We start from the raw sequence: 25,538 nt of genomic DNA on the forward strand, positions 1-25,538 counted from the left end.
AGGGGTTCAAGTCTTGGTGTTGCTGGTTATTGTATTAGACAGGGACAGTGGCGTGACTCTGTAAGCTTAGCCAGAGTCGACCCAGCCCTAAATGGGTACCTGGAGAAATCTAGAGAAAGCTAATAGGAAGTGTGCGAAAACTCAGGATGGCTGGTCCCCAACCCCCAAATGCACTTCCTGGCTGAAGGGCAAGGAAACAGAGATCAACACCACTGTTTGGACTAGTGAGTCTATTGTTTGCTTCCTTTACCATTGTTATGTTGTTATAATCCTGCATGTAGTTTCTTTTAATATTAAATATATATTGTTTGATTTTTACAGGGATCACCAAATGCAAAGCGGCCAAAATTTGAGATCCGCCCCGAATGTAATAATGCCCCGGTTGAAGTATTGATGCGAGGACTATCTCAGCCTCAATTAGTCAATGTCCTTAATAAACTGCTTGTAGCCCACCCTGAATTAAAACAGGTAACATATCATACTTTTAGTTGTGGGCTTGTGGACCATGGCCTTTATTTAGAAGACTTATTGGCTTAGTTCTAATTTTGTTGTTGCTTGTTTCTTTCTATTTTCTTATTTTTTGTTTTTAATTTTTTGCTTATTTTGAAATGACTCGTTTTTTGTTGTTGTTGTTTTGTTTTCTTTGTGTATTAAATGTAGTGTTGGTTTACTTACAGTCATATAATGAACTAAGTGTTTGAAGTTAGTTTTAAATACTAAAATGACTTGGTGTTAATTATGTTTTCTTTTTTTTTTCTCTCTTTTTTTTTGTTTGTATTGGAAGAAAGATTTAAGATTTAGCATTAGAAACAAAATTATAGTGGGTTAGTACCAGTTTGATGAAGAACTATGGACTTTGTTTTAAATACTAAAATCATTCAGTTTTAAGATTATATTTTCTTCTTTTGTGATTTGTTTTGTTTGTTGTAGTTTGTATCTAAGGTTTAGAATCACTATCCAATGTAATATTGGTGCACTTTCAGTTGCATATCTATCTATAGATTACGAGCTTAGTTTTACTGATATTTAGAATCACTATCCAATGTAATGTTGGTGCACTTTCAGTTGCATATCTATCTATAGATTACGAGCTTAGTTTTACTGATTATGAACTTATACTAAAATAACTCGGCGTTAATTTTATTTCTGTGTATTTTTGCTGCATTTGTTTTATTGTCTTTTTTTATGTTTGTTTTGAAAGTCAGATTTCTTACTAGACCTGATAATCATTAATCAGTTTAACTGATTATAGTTTATCTGTAATCTTTTTACAGATATTCAGTAATCTGTACTGAGTAATCTATCTGTACTGTACTAGAAGTAAGTACAGATAATCTGTAATTTTTATTGATAATCAGTTGAATTGTTAAATCAGCTTAATTAGTACTAAACCTGATTTTGTGTCAGTTCAAGCTATATAATTAGCTATGGGCTTTAAACACTAAAACGACCAAGTTTGATACTATCTTTTCCTTTTTTTTCAACTTCTTTCGTTTTTTCTTTTGGTGGGGGGAGGGGAAGGGGAGCAAAGTTTAGATTCATTATTAAGTGCAGTGTTATCAAATTTAATGTTTGGTTCAATTCCAGTTACATAATGAATTGTGAACCACAAACTTTGTTTTGAACACTAAAATGACTGAGTTTTAACATATTTTCTTATTCTTTTTATTTCTTTCGCTCTGATTTTTTTTTCTTTTTGAAGGAAGGCTTAGAACCATTATTAAATGTAATACTAGTTCTTTCCCACTTATATAATAAACTGTGGATTATAAATTTAGTCAAACACGAAAATAGCTGAGTTGTAAACATTTTCTTTTCATTTCTTTAGACTGTTTTTCTATATCAAACTTAATGTTGGTTTATTTTCAGTTATATAATGAACTATGGTTTATTCACTTACTCTGAAATAGCTTGGTTTTTTTTCCTGTTTGTTTCTTTTTGTTTTTTTTCTTTTTTTATTTTTGGAGGAAGATTTAAAATAGAAATTATTTGTAATATTGACTTGTTTTCAGATTTGTAATGACCTATACATTATTACCTTGGTTCTAACCCACTAAAATGACTTGGTTTAAATCTTTTATCGATCAAAAATAAATTTAGTATTATAAGCAATTTTTTTCTTCTTTTACTTCTTTAGCTTTTTTTTTAGTTTGTTTTGGAAGGAAGGTTTAGAATAAGTATTAAACTTGATGTTGGTGGATTTTCACTTTTATAGCGAATATCGGGCTGTATACCTATTATTAAACAATAAAATATCTCAGTTTTTTTTGTTGATTTTTTTTCTTTTTTGAAGAAAGGTCTAGAATCGTTATTAAATTTAATACCGGTTAAGTTACAGTTATATAATGAACTATGGACCTCGTTTTAACTCTAGAATTAATCAGGTTTGTTTTAGAATTGTTATCAAATGTTATGTGGATTTAGCTTTAGTTGTATACTTGGTTCCATTGCAAGCTTTTTCTTCAAGAATGGTGTGTGTTTTTTTTTTTTAACTTTGGAAAAAAATAATAAAAAAAGGTGTTTTAGTCACTCCTCATTTGCAAAATTATTTTAACTGTTGGACGGTTTTTGCTTTCTCGGATGAATTTCAGCTGCATATTTTGTTCTCTGCTTCTTATAAACAGCCTTAAACCAGATCTTTTCCAAATCTATTCTTAATTTTTATTTAGTGTCTTACAAGCCTATGAAAGATAATTGTTTATTTATTATATTGTTTTGGTAAAATAGTCTCAATTTGTATGGTTAACTGTTGTGGCTTGAACTGGGCATCTTTTTGGTGTATCCTCTAGTGGCTGCTACTTTTGTACCACTCTGATATTATTTTATCATTGTGTAGGCCTACCTCTTTGTGCTTGACTCTCCATAGATCTAGTCAAAATATATATGTATGCACATGAAATAAATAAGATTGGATTTTCATGGCAAATAATTCAAATTTGTACAACGGGGTACTTAATGAAGGAAGTTCGTCCTGTGGTGGCACAGAGCGTTTGATTTCAGCTATGGTTTTGGGCCTAGAGTTTGAGCCCGGTTGTAGCAACACACTGCAGAGACGATGCCATACGATGTTTGTTATAGTCGACTCGTCAAGTTGTAAATTCGAATAGAACTTAAACCTCAAGACTGAATGATCTTGGACGTCTGTAGTGGGTATATCCACAAATGACCGTGATGAAAATATTCAGTTTTATGGAATTGAACTCCCAGACTTGGTTAAGTCGTATAAAAAAAAATGCTCAAATTGAGGGTAAATCTTGAAAGAATTCCTGGGAAGAAATTTAGTGTAAAATATTTCCTTGTTAAATAAATACAGATGGTTTCAGGAAAAATACCATGTTTGTCCATCCCTTAGATATTATTTCTTTTCCTACCGTATTATATGTTTTTTATTCGAAATATTCATTCTAATTTGTTTCCCACTGTCTTGAGAAATTCCCTATTGTTCTTCTTGTTTTTGGTGTTTGTGATCGAAAGGCAGTGTGGTCTATTAATCTATTAAAATCTATTAGTTTTTTTCATGATTTCTACATGGAATTACCCTCCAAGAGACTTTTTTAAAAAGGGGCCAGGACTTCCTCTACAGTAGCGTATTGCTTTGCTGTCACTTTTTTAATTAAGAAGAAAGAAGAAAAACTGAAGCTGATAAAACGTTAGAGGTGGCAGTTTTTAGTGTTGATGTATTGAGTCTTCCTTTATCTTCCATCAAAGTAAAATCTTCCTGCTTCAGGAAGCTAGGAGTTGTCCTGAGAAACAAAAGTCTTCTCCCTAACGAGTTCGTTTTGCCCTTTTCACGTCGTGAATCTGGCCAGTTATGGAGTAAGCATGTCTTCTCTTTGCTGGTACTCCAAAAAGCCCTATTTCTCCTCTCGAGCGTGCTCAAAGTCGATCAGATCGTGCAGCAAGCTCTGGAAATGATGATGCCAAAACTCGTGCAATTGGTCAGACATCGTTTCAATCTGGTAACTGTCGGTCGTTTACAATTACATGCATTCCTCTGCCTCGGAGGAGTTATCGAAGCTCTTTCCCGAAGGAGCAAAGCTTGTTAGAGTAATTTGCCAAAACACAACCTGACAGTACAACCCTTAGTAGGCTTCATCCTGTTAGGAATATCTGAAAATGAGCTTTGTTCGACGATCTGTCGCCACCTGGAAAGAGTTTCCGAGCAGAGTTAGTCTCTGGAATCCCTTACTTGAAACACTCAAGTGAAGGTACAACAAGCTAAGAAAGTGAGGAAGTATACACTTGTGTACACAAAGTGAGGATGTATGCAACAAGTATACATCAGAGCTGAAAACAAAATGAGGGAATTTCTAAGACCAGTGGGATATCACTGTTGATGGAGCCGCGGAGATCGTAATAAAAAAGAGGTAAAAAAAATGAAACAAGTTCTCACGTAAAAAACGCGTGAACAAAAACACGTTAACTCACATCTTTCATGTACCAAGGGGATGCTGACGAATCAGAAAAGTAGCCATTAGATAACTTTGGCTACTCGATTTCGTCGGATCCGAGAAATGAGATAAATGGAATAACATTAAGAGAGCTGGTATGGTGACCCATTCTAAGAAATGTTCACAGAGAAGGCTAAAGCAATAAGTCAATGAATTTTCAATCAGATATAAACAAAAATTAAAAAAGGCAATGGAAAGTGAATATACATGAAAGGAGAAATAAATGTTTATCTGACAGTAAAATCGATGATGTGCTACAACATCAAACAACCAATATTGAAAATACATTAAACGAAAAGACTCAATTAATCAGAAATCAACAAGTTCCGTTTTTTAGCCTATATCAAGGTTTGGGAGGCTCTGTGATCAGCTCTTTCTCGTGCAGAAACGAATCTTTTCTTAAATAAGAAGAAAGTAAAGTAAGGTGAATGAAGAAAATCATTCATTTCTTTAATTTCTTCATTAATTCTTTGATAGTAATTTTCGGTCATTTTAATTTCGAATTGTACGGGATGTTGTTTGTTCTCATCTTGACTTTTGATGGAACTCTTTACTTTTCTTTGAAAACTTCTTTTTCCGAAGTTTTTTTTAAAATTATTATTTTCAAAAAAGAACGGATAAGTAGCTGCTAGTTTTCGAATTATTAACAGAGATTTACATTTCTGTAAAGTACCGGGGACATCGAAAGTTCAAAGTTTTTGAAATTTGAAGTAATTTCTGGTCGTTGTAAGTTTGAATTTTAATAGGACTTTATTTGTGTTCATCTTCAGTATTCATAGAGCTTTTTTGTTTTCTTTTAAAACTTATTTTTCCGGTAGTTTTTTTTATAGTTATTTCCAAAAAAGTGAGATCGTTGGCAAATCCAGCATTTTAGGAATAATCGATAATATGGGGGTTTCTCAACGTTTCACATCGAAGGCTACCTTGGTAAGTGATGTCACGCCGTATTACGTGGATGGAACGCTTATGATAGTTCCTAATTTGGACTCTTTTCACTCAACTCACCAGACGAAAAGCAAAGACAAATGTACATCTGTCAACATTAAAAAATCGAAAGCTATCTTGTAGCTTTCTAATTATCACTTACCTTGCTTAGTGTTCAAGATAAGCCCTTGATGACTATTATAAAGATTCAAACAAACATAATCAGATAGCCGACGCCAAATCCTTGCTGATTCCAAAGGTCGAAACGATTGTTTTAAATTATGGTAGAAATAGTTGAAGGATAGACTCACCGAGGTATCACTGTTAATTATGATGCTCTACAGCTTAGTAAACTGTAATTGACTATGATGAGTGGGTTAAACGAAAATAATAAGAAAGGCAGAGCCAAAGGTTTGTAGATTCAAAGATTGGAAATATTTAATAAATAGCCTATAGCAAAATTGAGAGTTTATAATAGAAATAATGGAAAGATGCAATAGCCACTATGTTTTCATTGTCTGTTCAATTCTGAGATATTGATCAAGTTAGTTTGATAAAATTGGGCTATTCTCGAAAAAAAAAGTTCTACTTTTCCTTATTTTTCTATTAGGTTTTACATTCTGTTATATTTTCTATGCTTCATTTATCACAATCCTGTTTTATTGTTTCATTATCATCGGTATTTACATTTTATATAAATTATATCTTTTTTTTTTACAGGAAATCGATTTACCCGATCCAGATATTGGCGCTTTTGAAGAACAGTTGAACAGATTAAAAAAGAATATCTACAGATCTTTGCCTTCTAGTCGTCTTGCATCTAAAAATGACTCACCTGCGTATAATCGAGCCTCTGTTCACCTATTAGAGTTCAAGGTAGGGAAGTTTTAGTCGGGGAGGGGAGGACCTTAAGTGCCACTATCCCCTGGCTACGTGAATGAAATTAATTATATCCCCAGATTGCCGTCCTGGCCGAGTTGGTTGGTGCGCTGGATTCGGGACCCTTTGTCTCAGAGGACGCGGGTTCGAGTCCCAGTGTACCCAATTCTTCAGTTGGGACGGGGGTTAGTGGTGTGACTCTGTAAGCTTAGCCAGAGTCGACCCAGCTCTAAATGGGTACCTGGAGAAATCTGGGGAAGGTAAACAGGAAGGGTGTGCGAAAGCACAGGATGGCTGGCCCCCAACCCCCCATTGCACTTCCTGGCTGAAGGGCAAAGAAACGGAGATCAGCACTGCCGGTAGGGACTGTAAAGTCCAATGCCGTATCCTTTACCTTTTTTTACCAGATATATGTTAAAATTAATGGTTTCATATTACCTATCAAATAAAGTATTTATACCTATTAAAGGACGTGACATTTTAAGGCTTAACACTTTAGCGTTGCCTCTTATAAGATTAGAAGAGATTATAAGATTTATAAGATTATAATTATAAGATTAGAAAACAAATAGAAATTTCTACCGCCTCCCCACTTCTGACAGCAAACATTCTAGTGCGTATTGTGTAATTTGTGCTTTACTAAAAATGAAATATATATATTTTTTTTTAGAGTTGTTACATTGAAAAAAATTGCTATTTTATTTTTTAGAATACTGTTAAATAAGATTCTGGATTGCTGAAATTTCCAGTTTCACTATGTTTCACTTAGGATTAGTTTCACTATATGTTACACATTCTGTTAAATTTTATTAGTTCTTTCCTGTTACCTTGATCATTATAAGCATTAATTTTTTTGTCGATATTTTGAAATATTTAACCACTGCTCAGAATGCATATAGTTTTCAATTACATGCAAACTTCGCAATAGGCTTTAAAAGTTTTACGACTAGGATGGGAAGGGGGCAGTAGCCAAACTCCTATTTCTAGTCACTTTTTGTCGTTTTAACTTTTAATTTTTAACTATTTAAGAATTTATTTTTTCATCTATATCAGTATCTGTTATGATTATTTGTTTTAATCTGTGTTCATTTAGGGCTTCAATAGTTCTTGGATATTAATTTTTGGTCATTTTAATTTTGAATTTTATGGGACTTCATTTATGCTCATCTTGGCTTTTAATAGAGCCCTTTACTTTTCTTTGAAAACTTCTTTTTCTGAAGTTTTTGTAATTATTTTCAAAAATGAACAGATTTTTGATTTGCCAGTTTTTGAATCATTAACAGAGATTTACATTTCTATAAAGTCCCGGGGACATCGAAAGTTAATTTTTTTTTAAATTCTGAGTAATTTCTGGTTGTTCTAAGTTTGAATTTTAATATGAATGATTTTAATTGAATTTTAATACTTTTGTTCATCTTGAGTTCTGATAGAGCTTTTTAGTTTTCTTTTAAAACTTATTTTTCTGGTAGTTTTATTTAATAGTTATTTCCAAAAAAGAACGGATAAATAGCTCCCTGTTTTAGAATTATTAACTGAGTTTTAGTTCTCTTGAGAGGACATCAAAATAATAATATTATTCTCCCCTACTATGTTCATTTTAGGTCTTTTCATGCCTGGAAATCAAAATCTTCTGATATTGTTTGAAATTAGGAAATTTGAAAAACACGTTATGTAAACCACTTTTTTGCCAATGTTGCCGTGCTGAACCGTTAAACTACATAATGAAAGCTAATTAGTAGAAATTCTCAAAACTTCTTATCCTTAAAAGTTTTGATGAACAGTTTGTTTATTCCCAAAGGCACCCTCTTAAGCTGCATAATGTCACATGTTTTTAGTTTTTTTCTTGCTGATTTTTACCCAAGTTTCTTTTTTTATTATTCGGTGTCTAGCTCTTAGCTCTTGTTCATTATTTGGTGCCCATAACTCGAAAAATTGTATATCTGCACATTCATTTTTTATTATTTATTATTGATTTTTTTTTATTATTATTGTAAAACCTACACTCTCCTATGCTGTTCGGTATCACATGTTTTAAGCTTTCTTTTTGCTGATTTTCTCCAAAGTTTCTGTTTTTTTTTATTTGATGCCCGCAACTCCAGAAACTGCATGTTTGCACACTGATTTTTTTCTATTAGTTATTATTTATTTTTCTATTATTCTAAAACCTAGACCCTCTTTAGCTGTTTAGTGTCACACGTTTTTACCTTTTTTCTTACTGAATTTCACCCAAGTTTCTTTTTTCATTATTTAGTGCCCACAGCTCCAAAAACTGCATGTCTGCACACTGATTTTTTTTTATATTATTATTTGTTATATATTTTTTTTATTATTATAAAACCTACACCCTCTGAAACTGTTTAGTGTCACATCTTTTTAGCTTTTTTTCTTGTTGATTTTTACCCAAGTTACTTTTTTTATTATTTGGTGCCCACAACTTCAAAAATTGCATATTTATTGCATTGCATTATTATTATAAAACCTACACTTTCCTAAGCTGTTCGGTGTCACATGTTTTTAGCTATTTTTCTTGCTGATTTTCTCCCAAATTTCTTTTTTTATTATTTGGTGTCCACAACTCCAAAAACTGCATATCTGTACACTGATTTTTTTTTACTACTATTTGTTATTGATTTTTTTTGTTATTATAAGACATACACCCTCTTAAACTGCTTGGTGTCACATGTTTTTAGCTTTTTTCTTGCTGATTTTCGCCGAAGTTTCTTTTCTTATTATTATTTGGTGCCCATAACTCCAAAAACTGCATATCTGCACACTTAATTTTTTGTAATTATTATTTGTCATTGAGTTTTTTTATTATTATAAGAACTACGCCCTCTTGAACTGCTTGGTGTCACATGTTTTTAGCTTCTTTCTTGCTGATTTTCGCACAAGTTTCTTTTTTTATTATTTGGTTCCCACAACTCCAAAAACTGCATGTCTGCACACTTAATTGTTTTTATTATCATTATTTGTTATATATTTTTTTTATTATTATAAAACCTACACCCTCTGAAACTGTTTAGTGTCACATCTTTTTAGCTTTTTTTCTTGCTGATTTTTACCCAAGTTACTTTTTTTAGTATTGGGTGCCCACAACTTCAAAAATTGCATATCTGCACATTGGTTTTTTGATTTTTTATTGTTGATTCTTTTTTATTATTATTATAAAACCTACACTCTCCTAAGCTGTTCGGTATCACATGTTTTTAGCTATTTTTCTTGCTGATTTTCTCCCAAGTTTCTTTTTTTATTATTGGGTGCCCATAACTCCAAAAACTGCATATCTCCACACTGATTTTTTTTTATTATTTAATGTTGATTTTCTATTATTATTATAAAACCTACACCCTCCTAAGCTGTTCGGTATCACATTTTTTTTTTTTTTTAGCTTTTTTCTTGCTGATTTCACCCAAGTTTCATTTTTTATTATTTGGTGCCCACTTCTCAAAAAATTGCATATCTGCACATTCATTTTTTTATTATTTATTGTTGATTTTTTTATTATTATTATAAAACCAAACCCTCCTAAGCTGTTCGGTATCACATGTTTTTAGCTTTTTTTCTTGCTGATTTTCATCCAAGTTTCTTTTTTTGGCACTTGGTATTAACCAAGTGACATATAGCAATCGCAAATTCTGTCGGTCTGTCGGTCCCGGTTTTGCTACTTTAGGCACTTCAAGGTAAGCTAGGACAATGAAATTTGGCAGGCGTATCAGGGATCAGATTAAATTAAAAATAGTCGTTTTCCTGATTTGACCATCTGGGGAGGAGTGGGGGGCCCGTTAATTCGGAAAAAAATGAAGTATTTTTAACTTACGAACGGTTGATCAGATCTTAATGAAATTTGATGTTTGGAAAGATATCGTGTCTCAGAGCTGTTATTTTAAATCCCGACTGGATCTGGTGACATGGGGGGGTTGGGAGGGGGAAACCTAAAATCTTGGAGAACACTTAGAGTCGATGGATCGGGATGAAACTTGGTGGGAAAAATAAGCACAAGTCCTAGATACATGATTGACATAACCGGAATGGATCCACTCTCTTTGGGGTAGTTTGGGGGGGGGGGGGTTAATTCTGAAAAATTAGAAAAAAATAAGGTATTTAACTTATGAACGGGTGATCGGATCTCAATAAAATTTGATATTTAGAAGGATATCGTGTCTCAAAGCTCTTATTTTAAATCCCAACCGGATCTGGTGACACTGGGGGGAGTTTGGGGTGGGAGAACCTAAAATCATGGAAAACGCTTAGATTGGAGGGATCGGGATAAAACTTGGTGGAAAAAATAAGCAGAAGTCTTAGATACGTGATTTACATAATTGGAACGGATCCGCTCTATTGGGGGCGGGGGGTTAATTCTGAAAAATTGGATAAAAAACGTATTTTTAACTTACGAAGGAGTGATTGGATCTTCATGAAGCTTCCTATTTAGAAGGACCTCGTAACTCAGATCTCTTATTTTAAATCTCAACCGGATCCAGCGCCATTGGTGGAGCGTAGTTGGGGGGGGGGCGGAAATCTTAGGAAATACTTAAAGTGGAGAGGATGGGAAGAATAAAATCCTGTCTAAGATACGTGACTGACATAACCGGACCGGGTCTGCTCTCTTTGGTGGAGTTGGGGGGGGGGGTAATTTTGAAAAATGAGGTAATTGTGACTTACGGAAGGGTGACCAGATCTTAATGAAATTTGATATTTAGAAGGATCTTGTGCTTTAAAGCTCTAATTTCACTTTCTGACCAGATCCTATGACATCGGAGGGAGTTGGAGGGGGAAACCAGAATTCTTGGAAAACGTGAAAATTGGGGTATTTTTATCTTACGAATAGGTGATCGGATCTTAATGAACTTTAATATTTAGAAGGAATTCATGTCTCAGAGCTCTTATTTCAAATCCCGACCAGATCTTTTGACGTCGGGGTGAGTTGGAGGGGGAAATCTTGGAAAACACTTTGAAAGGAGGAATCGGGATGAAGCTTGGTGGATAGAATAACACTACCGAATCCGATCTCTTTGGGGGAGTTGGGGGGAGGGGTTCAGTGATTTGGTGAGTTTGGTGCTTCTGGACGTGCTAAAACGATGAAAATTGGTAGGCGTGTCAGGGAGCTGCACAAATTAACTTGTTAAAATCGTTTTCCCAGATTCGACCATCTGGGCGGCTAAGGGAGAGGAAAAATTATAAAAAATTAGGTATTGATAAATTACGAGTGGGTGATCGGATCTTAATGAATTTTGATATTTAGAAGGACATGGTGACTCAGAGCTCTTATTTTAAATCCTGGCCGGCATTAAGCCTCTGATTTTCCTTTTAAATCAATCTATTGATTCTTAGAATTTTGTTAGAGCTCATACCATATGAGTTCTTGGCTCTTAGCTCTTCTTGCCTCGTCACAAGTGCCATATTAGCTCTTAGCTCTTGTTTTATTATTTGGTGCCCACAACTCCAAGAATTGCATGTCTGCACATTGATTTTTTTATTATTTATTGTTGATTTTTTTTTATTATTATTATAAAACGTACAACCTCCTAAGATGTTCGGTATCACATGTTTTTAGTTCTTTTTTGCTGATTTTCACCCAAGTTTTTTTTTTATTATTTGGTGCCCACAACTCCAAAAATTGTATATCTGCACATTGATTTTTTTATTATTTATTGTTGATTTTTTTATTATTATTGTAAAACCCACACCCTCCTATGCTGTTCGGTATCACATGTTTTTAGCTTTTTTTTTTGCTGATTTTCACCCAAGTTTCTGTTTTTTATTATTTGATGTCCGCAACTCCAGAAACTGCTGTTTAGTGTCACACATTTTTACCTTTTTTCTTACTGAATTTCACCCAAGTTTCTTTTTTCATTATTTAGTGCCCACAGCACCAAAAACTGCATGTCTGAACACTGATTTTTTTTTTTTATTATTATTTGTTATATATTTTTGTTATTATTGTAAAACCTACACCCTCTGAAACTGTTTAATGTCACATCTTTTTAGCTTTTTTTCTTGCTGATTTTTACCCAAGTTACTTTTTTTATTATTTGGTGCCCACAACTTCAAAAATTGCATATCTACACATTGGTTTTTTGATTTTTTATTGTTGATTCTTTTTTATTATTATTATAAAACCTACACTCTCCTATGCTGTTCGGTATCACATGTTTTTAGCTATTTTTCTTTTTTTATTATTTGGTGCCCACAATTCCAAATACTGCATATCTGCACACTGAATTTTATTTATTATTATTTGTTATTGCATTTTTTTTTATTATAAAACCTACACCCTCTTAAACTGTTTAGTGTCACATCTTTTTAGCTTTTTTTCTTGTTGATTTTTACCCAAGTTTCATTTTTTATTATTTGGTGTCCACAACTCCAAAAACTGCATATCTGTACACTGATTTTTTTTTACTATTATTTGTTATTGATTTTTTTTGTTATTATAAGACGTACACCCTCTTAAACTGCTTGGTGTCACATGTTTTTAGCTTTTTTCCTGCTGATTTTCGCCGAAGTTTCTTTTCTTATTATTATCTGGTGCCCATAACTCCAAAAACTGCATATCTACACACTTAATTTTTTGTTATTATTATTTGTTATTGTGTTTTTTTTATTATTATAAGAACTACGCCCTCTTGAACTGCTTGGTGTCACATGTTTTTAGCTTTTTTCTTGCTGATTTTCGCACAAGTTTCTTTTTCTATTATTTGGTTCCCACAACTCCAAAAACTGCATATATGCACACAGAATTTTTTTATTATTTGCTGTTGATTTTTTTTTTATTATTATTATAAAACCTACACCCTCTCGAACTGTGTGGTGTCACATGTTTTTAGCTTTTTATGGCTCTTGGTATTAACCAAGTGACATATAGCGATCGCAAATTCTGAAAAATTAGAAAAATGAAGCATTCTTAACTTACGAAGGAGTGATCGGATCTTAATGAAATTTGATATTTGGAAGGATATCATGTCTCAGAGCTCTTATTTTAAATCCCGACTGGATCCAGTGACATTGAGGGAATTGAGGGGGGGAAAGCTAAAATCTAGAAGAATCTTTTGCTTTAGAACTCTTATTTTAAATCCCGACCAGATCCGGTGACATTGAAGGTAATTGGAAGGGTAAACCGGAATTCTTGGAAAACGTGAAAATCGAGGTGTCTTACGAATGGGTGATCGGATCTTAATGAAACTTGATAAATAGAAGTATCTTATGTCTCAGATTCTGCATTTTCAAATCGAATCTGATCCGGGGACATAGAGGGTTGGAGGGGGGGGGAACAGAAATCTTGGAAACTGGAAATCTTGGAAAACGCTTAGAGTGGGGAGATCGGGATGAAACTTGATGGGAAGAGTAAGCGTAAGTTATAGATACGAGATTGACATAATTAGTACGGATCCGTTCTCTTTGGGGGAGCTGGGGTTGTTAATTTGGAAAAATTAGAAAAATTTACGTATTTTAACTTAAGAACGGGTGACCGGATCCTAATGAAATTTGATATTTACTAGGAACTCGTGTCTCAGAGCTCTTATTTCAAATCCCGACCAGATATGTTGACATTTGGGGGAGTTGAAAGGGGAAATCGGAAATCTTGGAAAACGCTTATAAATGTCGTAGATACGTCATTGACGTAACCGGTATCCGCTTTCTTTGGGGGAGTTAGGAGGTGGGGTTCAGTGCTTTGGCAAGTTTGGTGCTTCTGGACGTGCTAGGACGATGAAAATTGGTAGGCGTGTCAGGGAACTACACAAATTGACTTGATAAAGTTGTTTTCCCCGATTCGACCATCTGGGGGGCTGAAGGGAGAGGAAAAATCAGAAAAATTTATGTATCTTTAACTTACGAGTGGGTGATCGGCTCTGAATGAATTTTGATTTTTAGAAAAACCTCGTGACTCAGAGCTCTTATTTTAAATCCCGACCGGCATTAAGCCTCTGATTTTCCTTTTAAATTGATCTATTGATTCTCAGAATTTTGCTAGAGCTCATATAATATGAGCTCTTGGCTCTTGGCTCTTCCGGCCTCGTCACAAGTGCCATATGAGCTATTAGCTCTTGTTTCTTGCTAATTTTCACCGAAATTTCCTTTTTTCTTTTATTATTTGGTGCCCTTAACTCCAGAAACTGTATATCTGCAGACTAATTTGTTTTATTTTTTATTATTTAATTTTTTTATTATTATAAAACCTACTATTTGTTCAAAAAGAGTTTTTTTAATGAAATCTCTAAGCAGCATTTATTTAACTATAGCATAGTATAGCTAGTGTATTTGTCTAAATAGCAATTAGCCTGAATAGTTAATTAGCTAAATAGCGTGAGATGAACAGCCGCATTAATGTGGCAATAACCGCAGCTGTGGTCATTGCCGTATTCGCACCTCTATGTGTTTCGAGGTCTCCCTCGCTTCCTGCTTTTAACTAGATGCCACTGGACAGTGGCATCGGGGATTCGGCTGTGCCTCGTTACCAAGTTCCCTCGTCCTAGAAACCTCATTTAGTTTTTGGGCGAAAACCTACTACAAATTGTGCGTGACTGTAACTAGAGGTGCGTTAATTATTATAAGAACTTAAGTAATTAAATAAAATGATGGAATGAATCTGCCATTTCCAAGATTTGATTCGTGCGATTTCAATATTTAGCTTCGCCTGAAACTCAAATTTGAAGGCGAAGGCCTTAAACGTTAGAAGGGTTTTTCTTTAATGGAAATAGATGGAACAAGTCTATTCGAAATCAATGTTGAATATTAAAACTGAATATCCCAATTTTGTTTGTGCTGTCCATGACCGTTCGTTGTTATTAGTTCTGCTACTGGAGTTAAATGGAAGACCCCTGCTAAATAGGTTATAGTAGTTCAAAACATGATTCGGAGGACAAAACACACAGTTACTGCAAAGTATTTTTGTGGACGAAATTGCTCTAATATTCGTGCGAAGGACACATCCACCCCACCCTCCTGCCTCCTTCGTTATAAATAAAACAACAATGAAATGTATTTATTTTATTGTATTATCTTTGATTTAAGATTAACAAAATATTATGGTGAACGGCTCGTTGGAGGACTGTAGTTTTTTCTTTAAGCCATTCAATAACTGAAAGTTCTTTTTATATTTTGGGGGGTGGCTCAAGCCTGGTTCTAATTAATAAGTTTCATTTTGGTTGGAATATTTGTATTAATATTTTTTTTTATTTATTTATAACTATTTTTATCCCACTTGGTTTTCCTTATCGACTCGTATATCTGCTTCCCTGCCTCTAGTTATTTACATTTTCAGAAAGCTATTCATGATCATGGACGTACCCTAACGGATAGCCAGCAATGGCAAGCTGCAGTTCGTTATTCTCTTATTGCCTTCAACTATGTAAGGGCGACTCCTATTTGGGAGAATGCCACTCACAACTATATACGCAGACTCTGCTTCAGAATGCTGGTTAATTGTTGTACCATGGCGTTAAAGCGTGGTATTTGGGAGAGGAGTCAACTTTTAAATATAAAAGAAAGGTGAATTGCTCTAATTTTTTCTAATTTCTCTAATATTGTCTTATTGCCTTCAACTATGTAAGGGCGACTCCTATTTGGGAGAATGCCACTCACAACTACACTTTTTTTGACATGTTGGTTAATTGTTGTACCATGGCGTTAAAGCGTGGCATCTGGGAGAAGAATCAACTTCTAAATATAAAAGAAAGGTGAATTGCTCTAATTTTTTCCAATTGCTCTAATATTGTCTTATTGCCTTCAACTATGAAAGGGCGACTCCTGTTTGGGAGAATGCCACTCACAACTACATACGCCGATACTGTTTTCGAATGCTGGTTAATTGTTGTACCATGGCGTTCAAGCGTGGCATCTGGAAGAGGAGTCAACTTTCAAATATAAATGAAAAGTGAATTGCTCTAGTTTGTTCTTTTATATTGATTTCATCGATAAGATATCAATTTCAAAAAAATATCCATCACAAGCCCTGAAGGGCTGAATTGGAATTTTGGGGAAAAAAAAAAAATAAATCATCGTGCCAGAAAGACACGACTACTAAAAACGTGCATTCAATGCCAAAACAACTATCAATATGAAAAATCATTCCTTTGTCAAAATTGTAAACTGCAAAAGGTCAGCAAGTTAAAAAGATAAAAACTGATAAAACTAAAAAAAATTAAATAATCTATACATTAAGAAAGTTCATAAAAGAACATATAAAAAGGGAGGAAAACAAAACAAGCGAACGAACATAAAACTTGGGTATCACCAGTCCATAATAAAAAGAAAACTAGTGCTCTATTTTATCTGTAATGGAGGGGATAAAGGTTTTTTTTGTATCTGGAGGTAAAGCAATGAGTGGGGGACAAGATAAGAATGGGTTCCGAAACAGTCCGAGGTGGGTGATATCTGGTTGGGGAGTGTCCTTTGGGGAAAAAGTTTTTCGTGCGAGGATTTGCTATTGCATTTTTTTGCAAATAGAAGGTACAACGTAACTCTCCTGTGCTTAAGTATTTCCAACCTGGCTTTTTTTATTAATTCTTTTTCCTGATTCTTCACGGGATATGCTTGGATGTACATCCTTCGAGTCGTTTATTTCTGTTCCCGGATTGTTTTTCCGTGGTAGTGTCGATTTTTCCGGTCTCCTCAAATAATTCCTTAACTGTAGTTTGAATAACCCCTTACTATTAAGGATTCAGCCGTCCTGGCTAAGTGATTGGTACACTGGTTTGAGGATTCTTTGTCCAAGGGCACGGGTTCGATCCCTGGTATAGCCAGCTATTTGGTTTGGGACGGGGTTATGTGGCGTGACTCTGTAAGCTCAGCCACAGTCAATCCAGCTTTAAATGGGTACCTGGAAAAATCTGGGGAAGGTAAGCAGGAAGGGTTTGCGAAAGCACAGCATGGCTGGCCCCCCTCCCCATTGCACCTCCTGGCTGAAGGGCCACGAAACGGAGATCAGCACTGCCGATTTGCAACTTAAGGATCTAATGCCGTTATCTTACTTAATTATTAAGAATTGAAAGAATAATTGGTTTCTAATTGCAGTTCTTCGAAATTCCAAAATAACCGTGTTATAGCTATGCCACTAACATACAGTTAGTTCAATACAACTATGCTACTCACAACTATGTTTGCAAAAACTGATTCCGTATGCGAATAAGTTGTTATGCTGTGTTGCTAAAGCATGACATTTAATAGTGAAACTCTTTTAATAGGAGTGGTATCAGTACCTAAGGGCTTTCAAATTTTTGTGAAAACTAGGATGTAATGCTAAAGATACTATTGAACGGGTAACAGTTTCCGCAAAAGGTTGGTACTTTTACAGCCAGATCACTTAGTTGCTTTTTGGATGCTCACAAGAAAGCATGCGTTTTTTCTTCTCTTTTTTTGGCCTAAAGCCAAGCGATTACATCTCATAGTAGAGTTGGTGTACAGTAAATAGGCTTTATTTAAAGATAATGACTCGTACTTTAGGTGTAACTTTAATAAAGTAAAAGCTAATAAACCCAAATAAAGAACTTTATGTGTCCTTTAGTTAATGCATTTTGATTCCTCCCATGGCTGGGAAGTCCGTTTGGAAATTTCAGGACAAGTTTTGTTGGCCGAGGGTTGTAAGGGGGCCTAGGATATCTGAGGACCTGGTCAGACTATTTTTTTCTACTGTATATGCAATAGTTTTTTTCTCTTTTTTTTTGGTGCCAGTTGTTCGATAGGCTCTTTTGTTAGCCAGTTCATAAGTACAAACAAAAGGTGATTTCCTGTAATTTCTGTTAAGTTTAGTTTAAGGCCGTGATTAAGTGAACTTGAAAACATCGAGGTTCAAAATCGAAGTTAGGGTAGCCTTCTGTCTCTCAATACTCTAGAAACCGTCGACTGTCAAAAACCCTTTAAATAGCACCAATTATCAAGTCTTCTGAATGGTTTTGATAGACAGCCTCCTTTGGCGGCTTGTCACCTCCTTATACCAGCTTGTCAATCTGGTCTTGAGGGGTGTTGTCGGCGATCTGAAACGATTCTTTTTGGCAACCGACTTGTAAAAATTTCAGGTAGCTGAAAATACTCTATGGGTCTGTCCGAAAACAGGAAAATACATCGAAAAATGGTTGCAATTATCTTACAGGTTATCGTCTTCTACTCATGATAGAATTTATTTTGTTCTAAAAGCAATATCCTTCATAGAGTACACTTGTGAAAAAGAGCGAGACATTTTCTAAGATTTCTAAGCAATTAGAGGAAATAGAACAAAATCTTAGCAAACGTTTTGTAGCATCTTCAAGAAGCTACGACCTGATATTAAAAGCGGTATCTTCCCGCCAATGAAGACTTGAGTACTTTTTAAATATAAATTTTCAATTTTAACATGGGATTTTCAAGTTCCATCAGTTCACTTAATCACGGCCTTAATAATGTTTGGTTAAGTAGTAGGATTTTCCTTTTGTATGCTACCATAGAATTTTTTTGTCTCCTAAAGACATAGTGTATTAAATATAATTTAAAATCTTTCTTAGAACAATAAGAATTCAAATAAGAATTCTTCTCCAATAACAGCTTGGCCAAATTCTAAAACAAAGACTGTGGAAATAAAGCTATTCTGCTCTATAAAAAATACGATTTTTCTATCTCTTTAATTGAAAATTTCATGAGTTGAAGTGAAAATCCATTGACTATATTTAAATTTAATATAAAAATGGGAAAACGTTCAGTCATAGATGAGGACCAGAATAAAAATTAAACAAATAATTAATAAAAATATAATTATTGACTTCGTCTTCGTCAACTTCGTCTTTCCTGTTTCTCTGTTTTCTTTATTATTCTCCTTCATCTTTATTTCATATGTATTGTTTGATTTAGGGTATTATTTATGGTCCTTTAGTGCTCTATTATTGCGTTGTATAACAAGCAAAGCGTCTGTGACCGAATAACATTTTACTTTTGTCATAGTGTTTTAGTATTAGTAAAATGATTGATTGATGACATTTGGCTATGAAAACATAATTATTGACATTTGGCTATAAAAATTTGTCACGGGTGGAAGACAAGCCCATATTTTTTTGCTAACTTGGCAAGAAGCTCAAGTGCTGAGCTTGAAAAATTGAATATTTTCCCCTTTAATGCTAACATTTTCTGTCCATTAAATTTATTGCAATTTATTACTATGTCATTAAAAATAAGAAAGGGTAAGAAGCATTTCACATGATCAGATCCAGGAAGAAAATTAATAGAGGATGATGACTTTTTTGTCCAAGTCTGATAATAACCTAGATTTCATACCAGTAAAAACTGCTCTGTTCCTGCACACCTATAGTAATTTTTTCACGGGCCAAAAAAGATGAGTAGGCTGAGCTGGGTAAGCTGAGTATTTGGTGTGCTAGACTTGCATTCGTATGTTCTCCAAGACAGGGCTGTTGTCGCCACTTATTTAGGTTTGGGACGGGGGTTGGTGGCGTGACTTTAAGTTTAACCAGAGTCCTGTCTTGGGACTGCAAAGGTGAGGACTGGTAGCGACTGCAAAGTGCCAGATTCCCTTACTTTTTTTTTTACTTTTTTCATAGATTTTTAATTTATTGCTGCAGATAGTCTTCTTAGTTGCTAGTAGCATTTTTAAATACCTACGATAGTGAATTTTTTTTTTTTATCACATTTTCTAATCGATAAATCCTTGGAAACAATGTCCTCTGTGGCTCTCACCCTTATATTGCCCTTTTGTTACTAGCTGCCTTTGTCTTGCCTCTGATTTTTAACTTCTTTTTCTTTTCTAGGCTTGATGATTTTGTGTCAGAATTTGAAGAGATTAAGACTTGTTTGGATTTGGTCACAAGCTATTTGGATACGGCTACCAAAGATGATGCTGATAGTGCAAGTCAAAAACCGTGAACTGTTTTTCTCTTTTTTAGTCTTTTTACGTGTCTTTTCTTTTCTTACTTTAAATATTAATAGTTTGATTTCAAAGAGAATTGACCTAATTTTAACTCATTTTGACAAGTTTTTGCGTATGTGTGAATTACCATAGAGGTGTTTTCTGTATAGAGGTCCATAATGGCCAAGGTTGATGGGAGTCGAGCTTGTCTTTTCTGGCGCCAAAGAATTTTGGTAATCAAATCTTGCTTAACTTTCTAGTTATTAGTTAATTCTTGATTAAGGGAGTCTCTAAATCACGTATCTGAATGACAGGTTTATTTAAATTGACGGGTTTATCATGACGACTTATTTTTGTGTATGTTTGCGTTTACTGGTTCTGTTGGAAATTTGTGTTGTGCAAGGATATTCGTAGAAGTTAGAAATCACTTAACTTTATTTACTGAAATTTGCCTTAACGTTAATCTACGAGACGCTTAAAATTGTCTTTTTATGTCCTGTCTTAATTGGTGGGATAAGGATTATTAAGGTTTTACACCTTAGGAAGCTTATGCACAAAACATGGATGGTAGATTTTGTCTTGTTTAAGGCTAATAGAGGAGGTTATGCTTTATCTCTCTTTACTGATTTCTTATTGGTAGATATAAGCCGATTAGAAAAGCCTTTCGGAACCTGTAACCGGACATTACATTAGTTATAACCATTCGCCCTATTCACGATTTCATCTATAGGTTAATGACTATTTATACTGAATATTAATGAATATTAATATATATTCACCTGAATATTAATATAATATAATTAATATGGTGAATATTAATATATATTCACCTGCTAGGACAAGCACTACACCAATTAAGAGAAAGCTTTAGTGAATTCAAATTTCTTGAGTCTTTCATTAAAGCCAAAGAACTTATCACTAGACACCAATTGTCTGTAAATTTGTATTTATAAAATCAAAATAAATTTATTTCTTTGCTGGGAGAATGCATATGATAAAATATTTTTTTTATCTTTCTTCTATTAGAATAATCTTTGGATTGATTGGTTCGAGTGTAACTTCATTGAGTGAGATAGTCTTCTAATAATGGAGAACGACTCTTGAAGATCGGTTAAAATAATTTTATTTAGTTTATTTGATTAGTCACCAAAAATAAGGTTATAAAAGAATAAGGTGAAAAATAAGGTAAAAAAGAATAAGGCAATAAGAATAGGGTCGGAGGTACAAAAATATTGCTCTCCCTCGTCAATGTAGCTGTCATCAGGAAGTTTATTTGACAAAGTAATTAATATGAAAATATATCTTTATTTTCATAGATATCTCTCATGGATGGTGCCTTCTTTATAGAAAAAGAAATCTATTTTCTAGCCGTCCCCAAATTGGTCAAAGAAAGTACAACTTTTTGAAACTATAAAGACTTAAATCCTAGACAGTTATGTGTTAGATTAATATTACATTTGCTTTGATATCAGTTTGTGCTGCCCTTAGACACTTTTTTTTATTTAAGACTACAATCTTTATGCATCAGGAGTCTTTAAGAATGTTAAAATTTCATATACGTGAACAAATTAGTTTTCCTTATTTTCTTCAAAATGCGCTTCGGTGCTTTTGATAGCAGCAAATAGCTCTTTGCTGTTTTTTCTCTGCTAGTTCATCATCTTTTTTTTTCCTTTTTGGACTACCGTTCGTTATATACCCAAACTGTATGAATATGGAATTGACTGGAATTGTCTTTTTTCCTTGGGATTTATTTCTTAATATTTATTTTGTTCGCGTAACATGGATTTCAAGTCTAGTCTCAAATCTGCTTAGGCGGTGTTCAAACGTAGGATTCGGGTCCCAAAACTAATCTGAAAGTTTTGACAAATCGTATTTGAAATTAAACTATCTTCCAACCATTCTGTTTCACGATTTAAAGTGTTTAAAACTTGGTCTAAAAATGGTTCTGGTGTCGGAATCCCTGTTTACATGCTGTTGACGCAATTGTTTTGTGCATTAGCTTTAGTAGTTTTCCCCTCCATCTAAAAAAAAAATCGTTAATAAAACTCGTAAAATAATAAAAGAAATTATTAAATATAGTAGTTGATGTTACGAAAGTGAATAATGTCTAAAATATTAACTAATGGGTTCTAGTAAATCGTTCTTCAGACCTAAGAAGGATTAAAAGCTTGGTTTTGCCTTCAGACATTCGGTGAAGTTGCTTTGCTTATTTTTTGTGTATTTTTTAATCTTCGTGTATTTTTTTGTAATATAAATCGGGGTTTACCAACTCCATCGTAACTTGAACTTTTCGCCAAAGTCAGTTGTAACTCAATTGACGTAAAATTCTAGTGAATACTTTCAAATTAAACTTTCTAACTTTTGAACCTTAATGTAAAATGTTTGTGAAATTTTCCTGGTGATGCATAATGTAGGTGCTTGGTACCATTTTGGCAATGAGGTTGAATTGGAATTGGGCTAATTCAGTATTGTGTTTACTTTGTTTTTTAGTGTTTAAATATTTACTCTTTGTGTTTCAATATATTTTGAAAGGGTTAGCGGATTTTTCTTTTGTTCATGGCTGTTTCGCTTTTTATGAGCCTGTTATATTTTGTCTATTTTTTTGTGTATCTGTGTTTCTGTGTTTAATCTTAATGTTTGGGTAATTTATGTCAGTTTCAGACAGTTCTTTATGTTTCCGTAAAGACAGGAACATGAACCTGTTTCCAAGAAAATATTACTCGTTTTGTATCAAACATCATTTATTCCATAAAGCGGAGTTCACAAATTAGAACAGTCTATAATAGGGTAATAGGGTAGTAGATGATTAAAAGTGATTCAACAGTACTTGCAAATATTTTTGAGATTCTAAAAACAAACCAGAAAATATGTGGCTTTGCTAATATCTTCCTAATAAAACTGTTTTTTCCTTTGTTTGACTTGGCTTGGAAGACTGTATATTGCAGTCGTTGCCTGCATATTTCATTAAAAAAGTTTTTTTTAAGAAAAATAAAAACATTTATTATTTTATGCTGCTATTGAAATGAGTATTACTAAGGGGCGAAAAAAAAAAATAATTGACCGCGGTAGTTCTTTCAAGAGATGAAAAATAATAAACAAGACAGAAAGTTTCATTTTGGTTTAATTATTTACTTTGTAACTTTGGTGAGCAATTTTTCCTTAATGTTTTTACTCCGCTTAATTTGTCAAAACAAGCGGGTAACAAATAAATTATTATTAATTATTATTATTATTAATGGTAAATAGTGTTACTTGCTTTTCTTAATGAGACAAATTCAAATTGTATCTCCTATTATATTCGGATTCTTTGCCTACCAGTAGTCTGCAGAGCATTGTTTGTATTGCTATTGTATATTATTAGCTATTAACTACTTGATGATATTTTTGGTAATTCGGTTACGGTAATTCAGAAGGCTGTATGTCTCACAATTGATAATTTGGTTTTGCTAAATTGGTAATTTGGTTGCGGTAATCTATAAGGCCTTATGTCTCACAATTGACATATCGGTTTTTGCAAGTTGGTGATTGATAACTGTGCTGCGGTAATTCAAAAGGCTGTATGTCTCATAATTGGTAATTCAATTTTGATAAATTGGTAATTGGTAATTCACCTGCGGTACTTCAAAAGGCCGCGTGTCTCACAATCAGGAGAGCAATGTTTTGAGATGTTCAAGAAACGTTGTCTGAGGAGAAAAAATGCATTAGATAGCATATGTTTTGGGTTGTTGGAAAAAGTTTTTGCTTAAAAAGTGGTTTTAAAATAGATACAATTTTGATAGAAAAAGAAAAAAAATTAATTCTGACTTTTTGTAGAAGCAATAATTATATATTCTGCCCATCGGACTCCGATAGTAAAGAAGAGATAAACATGGCAATATACTATATATTTAGGTCTGTTATTAACTTTGTGATTTTACGCGGTAACGACAGATAGAATTATTCTTTTTTATCCCGTGACAAACTTGAATTTCTCTGTTATTGTTTCCCATGCTCTGCGCTTCCAAACTTAACAAAAGATAAAAATAAAAACCAACACATTAAAGCTTTTATTAAGTTGACGACTTCAGGATCTTCTGAGAAACGTTAGATGGGGTTGGATTTGAATTTGGAATTTTTCTCTCCAATTAGTTTTTCGTGTTCTGTGCATCCACCACGGCCTTTGGAACAGTATTTACATTATTACTGGATATCTTCAAGCACTAATTACTTGAGGACACCAAGATATTTTCGTTAATTCGATTACGGTAATTAAAAGGCCGCAGGCTACACAATGTAAATTGCAATGGAGAGCAAGAGATCTTGATGCTGTGTAAATAATATTTGATCCAGTTCAAGGTTTTGTTTTCAACTTAAAAATAATTGACCACCAAATTATGAGTCTTACTATGAAAAATATTTAACCCTTAAAATATAATTCCTAAAATAAAAAATTGTCTTTGAAATAGGATAAAAGGAGTATTTCTTGCCTAAATTCTTGGAAAATCTTTTACCAATAATAAGTTTTTATTTGTTTATCATGACTTTGGAAGAATGCTTGAGGGCAACGCTTGATATACTTCAAATTGTCCTTAAAATTTTAAGGTCTCATTTTCTTTTGGGATTTTTCGACCCAACATGGAATGAATCTGGCAATTAAAACTCATTTCTAAAAAAACTTTCCTTGTATTTTCTATTTTTTTTATAGGTTAATTAGCTTTATTTCATCTCCGGGAAGTATAAAAGAATCATCCTGTTGGAGTTTTGTGGACATTATGGAAAGTTAGTTAAGCAATAGAAACACATTTTTTTTTTTATTTAGCAGCACGTGAAAATAGGGTTTTCAGTTAGGTCGTTAGTTTGGTGTTTTGTCTGTAGAACGCCAAACGGAAACGTGGGTATAAGATATAAAGCCTTATTACGAGAATCATATACTTTCATCTGTTTTGATAACCGTGAAGACTACTTACAGAACGTCCCTGGTCATACATTTACGTAGGTTTTTTCTGGGGGGGGGGTAAAAAGTAAATACATTAATTAGGATATTTAATGCAAGAAAATTTATGATTTGGTGGAGGGGGGTTCCGATCCTTCCCCCCTCATTTTGTCTTAACTGTACGTGATCTTGGTTTATACTTAAGGAAAACTTAGCAAAGAAGAAAATATATATTTGTTTGCCCGTTTAGAATTTAGTAATGCTTGAACTATTATTAATCAGGTAATTGTGTTAGAAATAGTATTTCTTGTGGTGCTATAAGCAAAGTGTCCTTATGTTAAAAATGGAGCATTTCTGTGCCTTATTAAGTAGAAGCTAAGGATTTTATGTGCTGATTATAGTTTTATATACTGTTGAAAATTAAAATAAAAATCAATTTTGAAGTGATCTCTAGGATAGATTTGAGAACACAATCAGTCAATGAATACCAACTAATAAATTAAAAAAAAAAAAAAAAAATCAGAAAATTAATTTCACCAAAATATTC

At 33.5% G+C, this 25,538-nt stretch overlaps 2 protein-coding genes across 5 annotated transcripts in view; both read left to right on the plus strand.

Annotated features, from left to right (window-relative positions):
- Positions 1 to 25,434, plus strand: part of LOC136028819 (uncharacterized) — a 314,462-nt gene extending 289,028 nt beyond the window's left edge. The window contains exon 9 of the transcript XR_010617883.1: positions 23,493 to 25,434. The gene's annotated coding sequence lies outside the window, so the exon portion shown is untranslated. The remainder of the gene's footprint in view (positions 1 to 23,492) is intronic.
- LOC136028818 (uncharacterized) overlaps positions 1 to 25,434 on the plus strand; it is a 44,726-nt gene extending 19,292 nt beyond the window's left edge. For all 4 annotated transcript variants that reach the window (XM_065706732.1, XM_065706733.1, XM_065706734.1 and 1 more), the window contains exons 5-8: positions 322 to 468; positions 6,096 to 6,251; positions 15,517 to 15,743; positions 19,982 to 25,434. In XM_065706732.1, the coding sequence (XP_065562804.1) occupies positions 322 to 468; positions 6,096 to 6,251; positions 15,517 to 15,743; positions 19,982 to 20,096 (645 nt within the window). In that variant the 3' untranslated portion in view covers positions 20,097 to 25,434. The remainder of the gene's footprint in view (positions 1 to 321; positions 469 to 6,095; positions 6,252 to 15,516; positions 15,744 to 19,981) is intronic.
- Positions 25,435 to 25,538: the final 104 nt, after the last annotated feature.

The sequence above is a fragment of the Artemia franciscana genome, chromosome 7, assembly GCF_032884065.1.
Source record: "Artemia franciscana chromosome 7, ASM3288406v1, whole genome shotgun sequence".
NCBI lineage: Eukaryota > Metazoa > Arthropoda > Branchiopoda > Anostraca > Artemiidae > Artemia > Artemia franciscana.